This window comes from Petromyzon marinus, unplaced genomic scaffold, assembly GCF_048934315.1.
Source record: "Petromyzon marinus isolate PM22_M1 ecotype Great Lakes invasive population unplaced genomic scaffold, UKy_Petmar_22M1.pri1.0 PM_G_Scaffold_32, whole genome shotgun sequence".
In the NCBI taxonomy this organism is placed as follows: domain Eukaryota; kingdom Metazoa; phylum Chordata; class Hyperoartia; order Petromyzontiformes; family Petromyzontidae; genus Petromyzon; species Petromyzon marinus.
Genome location: NW_027422895.1, coordinates 2231315 through 2246324, shown reverse-complemented (window position 1 = coordinate 2246324; position 15010 = coordinate 2231315). Strand labels below are relative to the sequence as shown.

The following is a 15010-nucleotide window of genomic DNA, read 5'->3' as shown; positions in this document are numbered from 1 at the left end:
CAGAGATCCACAGAAACCCACCCACTGCGAGACCAGAGAGACCCACTCACCTTGGTAGGGTGTGGGCTGGGCCGCTCCCCCGGCCACGCTACAATAATACTATCTAAGCGCAGTAATAATAATATCTAGGGGCTCTATAGTAGTAACAGGACGCATTGGTGTGGAGTGGGGAGAAGAGGACATTCAACCTCAGCGTGTTGTGTGCGTTTTTGTTGCAGTTTTAACGCGAATGAAAATGTGTGCCGATCGTGTGTGCATTGCTAGGGGCAACCCCTGCCAGCGGTGCAAAGTGTAATTATATAAATGCTTACGATACCAATGTGTGCGACTTGCCTTGTAGAGTGTGCAGGCGAATAAAAAAGGACGCACGCCTCCGTCGATGGTGCGTGAGAGTTTGCAGGGGCCAACCGTGTGAGCGTTGTGCACGTGCGCGCAGCTGATGACGTTGTCTCCGGGCCGAGGCGCGTGGGGAAATAAATAAATAAATAGCCGCAAACCTAACTAAATATTTGAAGGGAAATCGCCAACACAACTCAACTTTAACTCTTTTGAATGCGAGCGACGGGAAGACGGCACAGCGCTTGCCCACGGCGTGCTTCCTGGCAGAAACATTTCTCACGTGAACCCCACGGTTTGGTAGCCAAATCCCTCGCAAGCACGCGTGCGCAGACGGACACAGACAGACGATAAAATTAATTGTATAGGTTAGAGAGACAAAGACCCCCCCATGTAGCCTTAACAGACAGTAGGGGCAAGTGCTGTTTGCGAGCGCCTATGAAGGCCGGTAACGGTACACGAGGGGGTGGGTGGCCAGCAACCACGCCCAACCGCCTTTGTCTCCCCAGTGGCGATGTTTACACACCGCAACAGGTACTCATTTGAGGCTGAGTCGACCTAGGGGAGGCCCAGGATCGGTTTAGATAATCGTCACTGATTGTGTTGGCCGTGAGCGGGAATCGAACTCGGGTCGCTGGGTTCATAGCGCAGCGCGCCAACCGCTACACTACCGCTCCCCATATAGACCACACACACCACATTATTATATATACAGATAGTCCCCGACTTACGATGGAGATGCGTTACCACGACCCCATCGTAAGTCGAAAATATCGTAAGGCGAAAATGGCCTAGCCTACCCAGGAGTCTTAAAGAATGGTGATAGTTTAGCAAAACAGAGCAATTTACAGGATCGTACTGTATAAACTATATACTGTATGTATTTATTAATTACAATACTGTATTGCACAGTAAAATTCAAAGTAAAAAACAAGGTAAATTCTTAGCCTACCTATGTGAACTGCAATTTCATAGAAAGTGTTTTCAGGAAACAATCCTCTGCTATAAAAACTTTTAACATGCATTAAACGTATGTATCGTAGTAACCCTAAAATGAAATCGCTAAAGCTATGTTATCATACACGCATTGAACGTATCGTAACGTATCATATTGTACTGGACTCACCAAGATTCTGTCCGTCGTCTGCACACTTGAATGATGTTAGGTTGTTGATGGCCACATTAACTTAGTTGTTGGAAGAGGAGGATGGCGATGATCAAGTTACAGTCTCGTACCTCGTAGCACGCTGCTGCGTTTGCCTGCCGCGCAAAATTAAAAATATTTTGCTATTTTGTAATATTGCTATCGCCATCGTAACTGTGGCGCCACCACAGCGGAGCAACTCCGCCGGCTCTACCCTCTCCTCGCACCCCCCTCCCCATCCCACGAACGCACGCACGCCCCACTAAACACCCGCATGCACCCCCGTAGGGTCGCGAGGAGGGATCACCTGGTGCGATGGGTTTTCACCCGAGGACCCCACTAGCAGGGACGTTCCACGGTTTCCCCGGACCAGGAAATTGGCCGAGCCCCCCAGACCGGATTACATGGCGCCCCCCCCCAAGAAGGGGGCATAGAGCTTTACAGGCCGGCCGCGATGAAGCATACACAGCACGGGGGGGTGGGACCTTCAGCCAGTACCCAGCAGCAGGGTAAACAGTGGGGTGGGAGGGAAAAGCCCCTAGGCAGATAAGAGTTTACTCAAGTTGGAGGGAGCGAGGGGATTATCGATGAGTCAACGGCGAGGAACGCAGGCACAGAGACAATGGGAAGGGGGGGATGACGCGACCCCCACCTCCCCCCCAACGGCCAGAGCGCTCAAAGCAGCCGCAAAGAGAATTCGATTGGATGCGCAGGATGACGTCATGTGCCCCGGGGGTTAAGGGGCTTTGGAGACATAAGGGGGCCGGAGGGGCGGATTGAATCAGAGTCCTTCTGGAGCGGCGGAGGAGACCAGCCGTCCTTAGCGTCCGTGCGACCAATGCAGGGTGGAGCTGGAAACGGTCGGACAGAAAAAGTCCCCGAGGCGAGCATCTTCCCCAGCCCCCATGGGGCAGCTGAATAGGTGAGTGGGTACGGGAAGGGGGGCCAATTGAGTCAGCTCGAGCTTTGGGGATAGACGCACTCTGCGACGGCCAGGTGACAGGAGGTTAGGCGCTGTCCGAAGGGTGCTGGCTGGAGGGGGCCATAAACGGGGGTCCCTATTCGCTCCGGGACATAAATCTTAGCACAGACTGACGTTGTGACGCGTGGTGCATGTGTGTGTGTGAAGAGCGGTGGGACAGCGATCAGCGTACGACGGTGTGTGGGTGACTATAAATCAGTGTGGGTGTGACGCGCGCGCATATTAAAATACCAACGGTGGCCCGTGCCGGCGCGTGTCTGTGCGTGCACCACGGCGTTAACGGTGAGACACGCGCGAGTGTAACTAGTGTCTGTGTGTGCACCGCAGTGTTAACGGTGAGACACGTGAGAGTGTAACTAGTGTCTGTGTGTGCACCGCAGTGTTAACGGTGAGACACACACGAGTGTCACTAGTGTCTGTGCGTGCACCGCAGTGTTAACGGTGAGACACGCGCGAGTGTCACTAGTGTCTGTGTGTGCACCACAGTGTTAACGGTGAGACACGCACGAGTGTCACTAGTGTCTGTGTGTGCACCGCAGTGTTAACGGTGAGACACGTGAGAGTGTCACTAGTGTCTGTGCGTGCACCACAGTGTTAACGGTGAGACACGTGAGAGTGTCACTAGTGTCTGTGTGTGCACCACAGTGTTAACGGTGAGACACGCACGAGTGTCACTAGTGTCTGTGCGTGCACCACAGTGTTAACGGTGAGACACACGCGAGTGTCACTAGTGTCTGTGTGTGCACCGCAGTGTTAACGGTGAGACACACACGAGTGGGTGGGTGGGGGGGGCATCAGCCCCCACCCATTAGACGTGGCGCCCCCCCCCCACCGCTCGTGGTGAGTGAGAGGGAGATCAGCCCCCACGTAATGGGGAGTGGGGGGGGCATGAGCCCCCACAAACGCTGGGGATGAACAGATCCGACTTCAGCTGAATGTGTGTGCTGTGTTCACCTCCTGTTTCCATTTGTATAAAGAGTTCCAGAGGAAAACAAAAGTAAACTACTGTTATGCTATAACCTCCGTGTTCAACAGAGTTAATAGATGTTACTGCAAACACAAACTGTACACTGTCACTGGGTAAACAGGCGGTGGCGTGTCTAGAATCACACCTGGCCATCTTAATCTGCTTGGCATGAATGCTTCCTCACTCCACCAAGTAATTAATCGAGGATCAATTAGCATAGCCGAGGCTAACTGGAGTTTGCGTGTCTCTCTCTGTGGTGAGATGTTAACTACCTCACCTGGTATACAGGAAGTCGTGGGTTCGATCCCGACACTGACGCCTGCTGTATATCTGGAGAGTTCCAGAGGAAAACAAAAATAAACTATTGTTTTGATATAACCTCCGTGTGCAATAGAGTTAACAGACTTTACTGCAAACACAAACTTGACACTGTCACACACTGCCATGAGTAAACAGGTGGTGGTGTGACCAGCACCATGCCTGGCCACCTTCATCTGCTCAGCATTAATTCTTCCTCACTCCACCAAGTAATGAATCGATAATCAATCAACATAGCCGAGGCTATCCGTGTCTCTGTCTCTCTCTCCCCGTGGTGAAGGTGTTCCCCTCCACACATTCAGAGTCAGCAGCGGCAAAAGCTTAGCATCTTTGACCGATAAGATACATTGACGCACGTATTGTTGGTTCTTTCAGTAAAGTCACGTAGATAGAAAATAAAAACAGATTAAATTCAATAAGATAAAGACCACTTGTGTTGCGATCGAAACGTCGTGGGTTTTTTGCTTTATTTTCAATTTTTTATTTTATTGTTATTTTAATTTTATTTTCTATCTACGTGACTTTACCGAATAAACCAAGAATATTAATTCCTGCAGTCACAAAAGTTTTAAGTCAAAACATTCACACACGTTAACAAAGCCTCACCTTGTGTTGTTGTGGGCAGGTCGCTTCTGATAACAAGAGCGGTATAGCAGCTCAAGCGGGCATGGCCTGGTGAAAAAAGAACGAAAATAAAAACTGCGTGAATATTTACAATAAAACAAAGTTACAAAGTTGCGAGCCGGGTGAAGACAAATTAAACTTAAGCGAGATAATTAAAGCGAACGCAATCAGGAGGCAAGGCCCCGCGTGGCTAGGCCCCGCGTTGTAAAGTTCCAACCTGGACATCGATTCCCATGCTCGCTGCTACTCAACTGACATCCCTACGAGAGAGAGAGGCTCTACCTTGGTAAACAACAACAACAACCACCACCAGCATGAGAATTTCTCACGTCGGATTTCAGTGCAAGCGCGGATCGGCAGCCTCCTGTTACCTCTCGACATCACGTGGGTAAGTAGGTAACATGACGTCACTTCTGGGGTAAGAGACACGCCCCTCCCACAATGAGCGGCTCTGTAACTGAATAAATTATGTTAATGATGCCGGCCCATATGTGGAGGGATGGGGGCGTGGCTGCTAAACCCATCGCAATAAACTCTCGACGGCTTCAACGGATACATTATGTTAATGAACCGCCAGTCACTGGGCGTACCTTTGCCCAAATTAGGATTGCCACTGGATTGATATCGACAGTGACCCAAGCGAAGGTGACGTCACGCTCAAGAGCGCCGTGGACGGGGTTGGGGGAGTGTGAATACCTTGGTGACATGACGTCACTAGCGAGGTACACCTCCCCCTGGCGTTTCACGCCGATGAAGTAATGCTGAGTGGTGACGTCACAGAGCGGGATTGGAGTTTAAGTTGATTTAGATTCATTTTACATTGCTCCCTCCCTTGGGTGCGTGGGCCCAGCTACAACAACGTGGACATTATTGTGTATACACTGTGTGTGTGTACACTGTGTGTGTGTAAACTGTGTGTGTACACTGTGTGTACGTATATACACTGTATGTACATACTGTGTATACACTGTGTGTGTACACTTTGTGTACACTGTGTGTGTGTACACTGTGTGTGTGTGTACACTGTGTGTGTGTGTAGACTGTGTGTGTACACTGTGTACACTGTGTGTGTACACTGTGTGTGTACACTGTGGGTACACTGTGTGTGTACACTGTGTGTGTGTACACTGTGTGTGAAAGCCAACTGTGGACCGGTTTTGGTGGACAATGTCTCAACAGCAGAGGGGCTTGCTTCAAGCCATGGTTGTGAACATCCAGACGTTAATCAGCAAGGAGCATTTCTAGTCCAAGTTCGACAAAATCTACGTCAACACGTAAGACAAAATTATAATTCGTGTTGCAGAGAATGTATCTCCTCTACGTGTAACTTTAAGGTGGTATGCCTTGTAACTGATGAATGATCTGAGTGTGCTTCCTATGTCAAAGACAATGAGTTGCTCCAGATGCTTCCTGAAACACAAAAGTACCCTTTGACCTGTATCACAAGAACAATGGGTCTCACCTGAGTTCTCTGTACAGGTTACTTCCAAAACACACACACACACTTTGTCCTAACATCACTTATTCAATGTTTGACCCTTATAAAAAATAAAGTGATGCATGTACACACAAAATAAGACAAGTGTTCATTCTGAATTATTGACAGGCATTTTAACAAAATGTAATTACTGCAGTGAAATATACTGCATCAGATAACATCTGATTAAGAAGCTATTTGAAAAAAGAAATATGCACCGTCTGCTTAACAGTGGATGTAAAACATACTATTGTGACATTCAAAACGAGGCCATTGCATGCTGGCGAATTCTAAACATTAGCGACAAATTACATAACTGAGATGAAATATCAATCATCGCCCCCTACTGACAGCCTCTTGTTCACATACTCTTTGGTTCTTTCAGTAAAGTCACGTCGGTAGACAAAATAATAATAGATCACGACGTTTCGATCGTAACACAAGCGGTCGTCCTCAGGCGGAAAAAATAATAAATGCAGGCCGGTGCAGGGCCACCACCCTGTGCCACACAGGGGCAGCTGCTACTTGGGGATGCTCTTCGAGTGTTTCAGACGAGATACAAAACTCCGAGTTGCCGAGGCGGTTAAGCAACCACCGTGTAAAAGCAATTATTATGATAACATAGTGAATGTTTGGGGGTGTATTGGCTCTCGCTCCTGGTCAGAGATCTCCCCAACCCACAGGTCCACAAAGACTGGCCACTCGTTCTTACTCTGCAGGTTGAACCTAGGAATTGAGTGTTCAACTTCACATTCTTGTCAATAAAGGCCTGTGACAAAGGTGCATCTATTGGAGCGACATCGTCTCTGGCTTACACATCTAGCGGGTCTCCACTTGACTTTGTATTGTCTAGGAGCAAGTCCACCCACACCTCCACTTCCACAAACTGCTGGGAGTTGCCTCGCTCTGCCTCACAGTCAGAATTCTCCTCCTGCTTCACGTTGCCTCCATCGATGTGAAGGTCCCATTTTGGAGTTTCATCTTCATCTTCACATTTCACCTTCACTTCTTCACCATCACCTCTTCCCTCTTCACCATCACTTCTTCCCTCTTCACCATCACTTCTTCCCTCTTCACCATTACCTCTTCATATTTCACCTCGATACCTTTAAAAGTGTCCAAGCTGGGATTTTCTTCTGGTTCTTGTTTCAAGAGGGATGGGCTTATTGTGGCACTTTGACTTTCACAAGCTGATTTCAGACTCCACTCCTTGTGGATCTTCTGATGCTTCTGTGTTTTCCGGTGATCTATAAGATGTGGTTGCTGTGCAAACGCCTTCCCGCACGGAGTGCACCTGAAGGGTTTCTCTCCCGTGTGTGTTCTCTGGTGTATTACAAGAGTAGATGAAAGTGTAAACGCCTTCCCACACAGAGTACACTTGAAGGGTTTCTCTCCCGTGTGTGTTCTCTGGTGTAATACGAGATTATATGACTGTGTAAACGCTATCCCACACATCGTGCACCTGAAGGGTTTCTCTCCCGTGTGTGTTCTCTGGTGTATTACAAGAGTAGATGAAAGTGTAAACGCCTTCCCACACAGAGTACACTTGAAGGGTTTCTCTCCCGTGTGTGTTCTCTGGTGTGCTACAAGAGCAGATGACTGCGCAAATGCCTTCCCACACACACTGCACTTGAAGGGTTTCTCTCCCGTGTGTATTCTCTGGTGTTCTACAAGAGTAGATGACCGTGCAAATGCCTTCCCACACACACTGCACTTGAAGGGTTTCTCTCCCGTGTGTGTTCTCAGGTGTTCTACAAGAGCAGATGACTGTGAAAATGCCTTCACACACACACTGCACTTGAAAGGTTTCTCTCCCGTGTGTGTTCTCTGGTGTACTTTAAGAGCAGATGGCCATGCAAAAGCCTTCCCACACACACTGCACTTGAAGGGTTTCTCTCCTGTGCGAGTTCTCTGGTGCTGTGTCAAATTTCCAGTCCGATCCGTGCTGTATGCACGCTGGTCGCAATGTTGACTTGTCGTACCGAGCTGCTGTGCTGACTGCCTTTGCTCCATCAGACCAGCGTCAGCTGCAGACAGAAAATAAGAATATCCACACCATCTACACGTCAGTATCGAGGCACAGAGGAATGCATATATAGTCACATGTGACTTACACGTCGATACTTATTCATATATTCATGATGTAGTGAAAAAGTGTCCCAAATTCATCACACGGGCTGTGATGGCACACAATGAGAGGGCAAATGGTTATAAACATGCCTGGAAGCCCTCGTATCTTCAAAATGAATGTTAACCCAAAACTCTAAGCACACAATTTCGGCTGTCTGGCTACAAAATGAATATTTATAAGAGCTAAATTCAGCTGACATAGCAAAGGGTGTTGAAAACAATACTATTTGTGTTATGCTGAAATGCATGAATTAATGTTCAATCGCAACTCAGATGTCCTTGAATGCTGGGATGAACAGTCCCGACTTCAGCTGCATGTGTGTGCTGTGTTCACCTCCTGTTTCCATCCTTAGTAAGAGTTCCAGAGGAATATAAAAATAAACTATTGTTTTGATATAATCTCCGTGTTCAATAGAGTTGATAGACTTGACTGCAAATACAAACTTGACACTGTCACACACTGGCGGTGGCGTGTCTAGAATCATGCCTGGCCACCTTCATCTGCTCAGCATTAATGCTTTCTCACTCCACCAAGTAATTAATCGAGGATCAATGAACATAGCCGAGGCTAACTGTAGTTTGCGTGTCTCTCTCCATGGTGAGATGTTAACTACCTCACCTGGTATACAGGAAGTCGTGGGTTCGATCCCGACCCTGACGCCTGCTGTATATTTGGAGTTTGCGCGTCTCTCCGTTTAGCGTCTTTGACCGATAGACATTGACACACGTATTCTTGGTTCTTTCAGTAAAGTTACGTAGACAGAAGATAACAATAACAGATAATACAATTACATTAAATAAAGACTACTTTTGTCGCGATCAAAACGTGGGTTTTTTTTGCTTTTACTATTTTTTATAGTTATTTTTATTTTCTATCTACGTGACTTTACCGAAAGAACCAAGAATATTAATTCCTGCAGTCACCAAAGTTTTAAGTCAAAAAATTCACACACGTTGACAAAGCCCCACCTTGTGTTGTTGTGGGCAGGTCGCTTCTGATAACAAGAGCGGTATAGCAGCTCAAGCGGGCTTGGCCTGCTAACAAAAGAACGAAAATAAAAACTGCGTGAATATTTACAATAAAACAAAGTTACAAAGTGGCGAGCCGGGTGAAGACAAATTAAACTTAAGCGAGATAATTAAAGTGAATGCAATCAGGCGAGGGCAGGAGGCAAGGCCCCGCGTGGCTAGGCCCCGCGTTGTAAAGTTCCAACCTGGACATCGATTCCAATGCTCGCTGCTACTCAACTGACATCCCTACGAGAGAGAGGCTCTACCTTGGTAAACAACAACAACCACCACCACAACGACCACCACCACCACCACAACGATGAGAATTTCTCACCTCGGATTTCAGTGCAAGCGCGCACACGGCAGCTTCCTGTTGCCTCGCGACAGCAGGAAGTAGTATGACGTCACTTCCCTCCCACGAGCGGCTCTGTAACTGAATAAATTATATTTTGATTTAAAGCTTTCGTGACTGCAGTAATTCATATTCTTAGTTTTTTCGGTAAAGTCACGTTGAAGAGAAACAACAAAATAACAAAATATATATAAAACAATAAAAAAATTCTCACGACGTTTCGACCATAACTCAAACGGTCATCATCATCCATGATGATGACTCAAACGGTCAGCGCCCACGCCCCAATCCCTCCATATGTGGAGGGATTGGGGCGTGGGCGCTGAACCCGTCGCAATAAACTCGCGACGGCTTTAACGAACACATTATGTTAATGAGCCGCCAGTCATTGGGCGTAGCTTTGCCCAAATAAGGATTGCCACTGGAACGATATAGGCAGTGACCCGAGCGGCGGTGACGTCACGCTCAAGAGCGCGGTGGACGGGGGAGGGATGAATACTTTGCTGACATGACGTCACTAGCGAGGTAAACGTCACCCTAGCGTTTCACGCCAATGAGGTAATGCAGAGCGGTGACGTCACAGAGTTGAAGTTTAAGTTGATTTAGATTCATTTTCCATTGCTCTCTCCCTTGGGTGTGTGAGCTCAGCAACAACGTGGACATTATTGTGTATACACTGTGTGTGTGTGTACAATGTGTGTGTACACTGTGTATACACTGTGTGTCCTTCTATGACCTCCTGTCACAGGTGCTGGCTAAAGTGGCCCCTCGGGATAGAGTCATCATGTTGGGTGACTTCAATGCCCGAGTTGGTCATGATACTGGCACCTGGTCTGGAGTGATTGGAGGGCATGGGCCAGATCAGCTCAATAACAACGGTAGGAGGCTGCTAGATTTTTGTGCAGCCCATGGGCTTGTAATTACCAACACGCTGTTCCGGCATCGGCGCATCCACACAACATCATGGATGCATGCCGGGTCCAAGCAAGAACATCTGCTGGACTACATAGTGACGGACCAGCGAATGCGAGCCCATGTCCTTGACACCAGGACCTACCGTGGAGCTGATCTGCCCTCTGACCATCGACTAGTCATCTGTAAGATGCGCCTGCCATTCTTCCACTCCGGTGGTGGGTGTACACCCAGGACCCCATTCCAACCTAAAGTGGCCTGGTCTCAGTTATCTGATGAAAGTTGCAAGCGAGAATTTCATCATCGCTTGCGGCTGGGATTGGCATCGTCCCCGACTCCTCCTGATGTCGAGGGTAAATGGGCGAGGTTTAGGACTGTGACTCATGCAGCTGCAATGGCTGCTTTGGGTACGCGCTCCAGACCTCCCCAGCCACCCTGGATGACAGAGGAGTTGTTCAGGATGGTTGAGAAAAAGCGACAGGCCCACTGTCATCGGCTACAGAATCCCACGTCAGAGAATGAGGAGGCTTACCGCAGCCTTCGCTCGGAGGTTCGGAGAGCCGTGAGGCGCTGCAAGGATGGGTGGTGGTCGCGGGTTGCTGAGGAGTTGGAGTCTGCCTCAGTGGCCCGTGATCACAAATCTCTATTTAACTCCATCAAAAAAGTAACCTACAGCGCCACACCTATTACCATCATTAGGGGAAAAAACGGTGATCCAATTTCCGACCCCCAGGAACAGGTTCGCAGATTCGCTGAGCATTTCTGTGAGGTCCTGGGGGAGGGAAAATCCCTCAGCCAGGAAAACATCGTGGCACAAAGTGAGGATGACCCTGCTGAGGCTGCGGTGCCTCAAATATTGGATGAAGTCACCCCCTGTGAGTGGCTGGCTGAGGTGCCATCTGCTGAGGAAGTATTGAAGGCGATCCGGAGTCTGAGACCAGGAAAGGCAGCGGGCAGAGATGATCTCCCAAGCGAAATGCTGAGGGAGGGTGGCGTTTGTGCACAGACTGCCCTATATGACATCATAACAACAGTCTGGACCACTGGACGGGTTCCGCAGGATTGGAAGGATGCCCTGGTGGTCCCCCTTTTTAAGAAGGGGGACCGCACAGACTGTAACAACTACAGGGGCATCTCACTCCTCAGTGTGCCGGGAAAGGTCCTGGCAAGGATTATTCAGCATCGCCTTGCCAGGCACGCTGAGGAGAGGCTTGCGGAGCCCCAATGCGATTTCAGGAAAGGGCGGTCCTGCACAGATGCCATATTTTCTGTCCGTCTGCTACAGCAGAGGTGTAGGGAATTCCAACAAGACCTACATCTCTGCTTTATTGACCTGGTCAAGGCCTATGATACCATCAGTAGGCCTGGGCTCTGGGTCGTTCTTCGTGCTTTTGGAGTACCTGACCCTCTGCTCACGATCATTAAGGACCTTCATGATGGTGAGCGGGCCCGGGTAAAACTACGTGGCCGGGAGTCAGAGCCATTCCCTGTACACCTTGGGGTGCGACAGGGATGTCCTCTGGCTCACACATTATTTAACATCTATTTTGACCACGTAGTTCGTGAAGCCTTCAATAGCTGTACCGGGGGAATCTCCATATGGTACAGATATAATGGGAGGCTAATCGATGCCCGGGTGCGGTCAAGGGATGGCTCCCTATTACTCAACCACGTTATGTATGCTGATGACTTGGTAATAGCTGCTCAGTCAGAGGAGGAGTTGGAGACGCTGCTGCTGAGACTGGAGCGTGCCACTAAGAGGTGGGGCCTTACCATCAGCCCCACCAAAACTAAACACCTGCCTGGGTATTTTGTACCATCGGACACTCCACCCCCACAACTCCCAATCGGTGATGGGGCAGTTGTGGAGAGAGTGGAGAGTTTCCCATACCTGGGCAGTGTGCTTATGACTGGCTCCAGTTTAACAGCAGAGGTCTCACTCCGAATCAGTCGAGCGGCAATATCTTTTCATCGGTTGCGTAACGCTGTGTGGAAGCTACCTTGTCTGTCGCTCCGCACTAAACTTCAGGTCTTCTCGGCCACGGTCATTCCCTCCCTTCTCTACGCTTGCGAAACGTGGACCCCCCTAATGGAACATCTTCGCCGGTTAGAAACATTTAGGCTGGCCTGCCTACAATCCATCCTGGGTTTAACCAGACTGGATTGTGTGAGGAGCTCACAAATCCTTGAAAGATCTGGGCAGGGTCCCATCGGTGAGCTCCTCCGGCAGGCAAGGCTGCGATGGCTGGGTCATGTAGCCCGCATGCCCAGCCACCGCATGCCGAAACAGCTTTTGTTTGGCCGGATTGAGGGGGCTAAGCGGGCGCGGCACGGGCTAGAGAAGAGATGGAGTGATGTGGTACAGGAGGACGTGGAGCTGAGTGGACTTGCCGATGACTGGTACCAGCGGTGTCAAGATCGGCCTCTGTGGAGGAGGCTCGTGAAGGATGCTACTGGGCAGTTGGAGGCAGTCGCCCTCCAACATCAACGGAGGGCGGAGGAGCGACGCTCACAACAGCGAGCGGAGCGCCGGGTGGCTAAAGCACAGCAGGTTGGCACAGTAGGGGGCACAGGTGGTGCATCAGCCAGTCATCTCAGTCAGTCGACCCGTGGCACCTGGGTCTGCCCAGTGACCTCCTGCCAGCGGGCGTTTGACACTTCACGTGGCCTCAGGGTGCACATAGCCTGGCACAAGCGTCGTGGTGACGTCACCGCCACTTAGCGGCGAATGGCGGTTGTTGTTGTTGTTGTACACTGTGTGTGTGTACACTGTGTGTGTACAGTGTGTGTGTACACTGTGTGTGTGTACACTATGTGTATACAGTGTGTCACTGTGTGTGTATGTACACTGTGTGTGTGTACACTGTGTGTGTGTACACTATGTGTATAAACTGTGTGTGTACACTGTGTGTATGTACACTATGTGTATACACTGTGTGTGTCACTGTGTGTCACTGTGTGTGTGTCACTGTGCCTGGCACAAGCTTGGTGGTGGGTGTACACCCAGGACCCCATTCCAACATAAAGTGGCCTGGTCTCAGTTATCTGATGAAAGTTGCATGCGAGAATTTCATCATCGCTTGCGGCTGGGATTGGCATCGTCCCCGACTCCTCCTGATGTCGAGGGTAAATGGGCGAGGTTTAGGACTGTGACTCATGCAGCTGCAATGGCTGCTTTGGGTACGCGGTCCAGACCTCCCCAGAGACCCTGGCTGACAGAGGAGGTGTTCAGGATGGTTGAGAAAAAGCGACAGGCCCACTGTCATCGGCTACAGAATCCCACGTCAGAGAATGAGGAGGCTTACCGCAGCCTTCGCTCGGAGGTTCGGAGAGCCGTGAGGCGCTGCAAGGATGGGTGGTGGTCGCAGGTTGCTGAGGAGATGGAGTCTGCCTCAGTGGCCCGTGATCACAAATCTCTATTTAACTCCATCAAAAAAGTAACCTGCAGCGCCACACCTATTACCATCATTAGGGGAAAAAACGGTGATCCAATTTCCAACCCCCAGGAACAGGTTCGCAGATTTGCTGAGCATTTCTGTGAGGTCCTGGGGGAGGGAAAATCCCTCAGCCAGGAAAACATCGTGGCACAAAGTGAGGATGACCCTGCTGAGGCTGCGGTGCCTCAAATATTGGAAGAAGTCACCCCCTGTGAGTGGCTGGCTTAGGTGCCATCTGCTGAGGAAGTATTGAAGGCGATCCGGAGTCTTAGACCAGGAAAGGCAGCGGGCAGAGATGATCTCCCAAGCGAAATGCTGAGGGAGGGTGGCGTTTGTGCACAGACTGCCCTATATGACATCATAACAACAGTCTGGACCACTGGACGGGTTCCGCAGGATTGGAAGGATGCCCTGGTGGTCCCCCTTTTTAAGAAGGGGGACCGCACAGACTGTAACAACTACAGGGGCATCTCACTCCTCAGTGTGCCGGGAAAGGTCCTGGCAAGGATTATTCAGCATCGCCTTGCCAGGCACGCTGAGGAGAGGCTTGCGGAGCCCCAATGCGATTTCAGGAAAGGGCGGTCCTGCACAGATGCCATATTTTCTGTCCGTCTGCTACAGCAGAGGTGTAGGGAATTCCAACAAGACCTACATCTCTGCTTTATTGACCTGGTCAAGGCCTATGATACCATCAGTAGGCCTGGGCTCTGGGTCGTTCTTCGTGCTTTTGGAGTACCTGACCCTCTGCTCACGATCATTAAGGACCTTCATGATGGTGAGCGGGCCCGGGTAAAACTACGTGGCCGGGAGTCAGAGCCATTCCCTGTACACCTTGGGGTGCGACAGGGATGTCCTCTGGCTCCCACATTATTTAACATCTATTTTGACCACGTAGTTCGTGAAGCCTTCAATAGCTGTACCGGGGGAATCTCCATATGGTACAGATATAATGGGAGGCTAATCGATGCCCGGGTGCGGTCAAGGGATGGCTCCCTATTACTCAACCACGTTATGTATGCTGATGACTTGGTAATAGCTGCTCAGTCAGAGGAGGAGTTGGAGACGCTGCTGCTGAGACTGGAGCGTGCCACTAAGAGGTGGGGCCTTACCATCAGCCCCACCAAAACTAAACACCTGCCTGGGTATTTTGTACCATCGGACACTCCACCCCCACAACTCCCAATCGGTGATGGGGCAGTTGTGGAGAGTTTCCCATACCTGGGCAGTGTGCTTATGACTGGCTCCAGTTTAACAGCAGAGGTCTCACTCCGAATCAGTCGAGCGGCAATATCTTTTCATCGGTTGCGTAACGCTGTGTGG

At 49.9% G+C, this 15010-nt stretch overlaps 2 protein-coding genes across 2 annotated transcripts in view; both read right to left on the bottom strand.

The window, feature by feature from the left end:
- Nucleotides 1-4561, bottom strand: part of LOC142915520 (protocadherin Fat 1-like) — a 34022-nt gene extending 29461 nt beyond the window's left edge. Inside the window, exons 1-3 of the mRNA XM_076061276.1 lie at nucleotides 4354-4561; nucleotides 3707-3759; nucleotides 1463-1596 (exon numbers count right to left, since the gene is read on the bottom strand). The gene's annotated coding sequence lies outside the window, so the exon portion shown is untranslated. The remainder of the gene's footprint in view (nucleotides 1-1462; nucleotides 1597-3706; nucleotides 3760-4353) is intronic.
- Nucleotides 4562-5944: 1383 nt separating this feature from the next.
- On the bottom strand, nucleotides 5945-9594 carry LOC142915519 (uncharacterized). The gene is made up of 2 exons (XM_076061275.1): nucleotides 9579-9594; nucleotides 5945-7746 (listed from the first exon to the last, which is right to left on the bottom strand). The coding sequence occupies exons 1-2, from the start codon at nucleotides 9592-9594 to the stop codon at nucleotides 6851-6853; spliced, it is 912 nt and encodes a 303-aa protein (XP_075917390.1). The 3' UTR covers nucleotides 5945-6850.
- Nucleotides 9595-15010: the final 5416 nt, after the last annotated feature.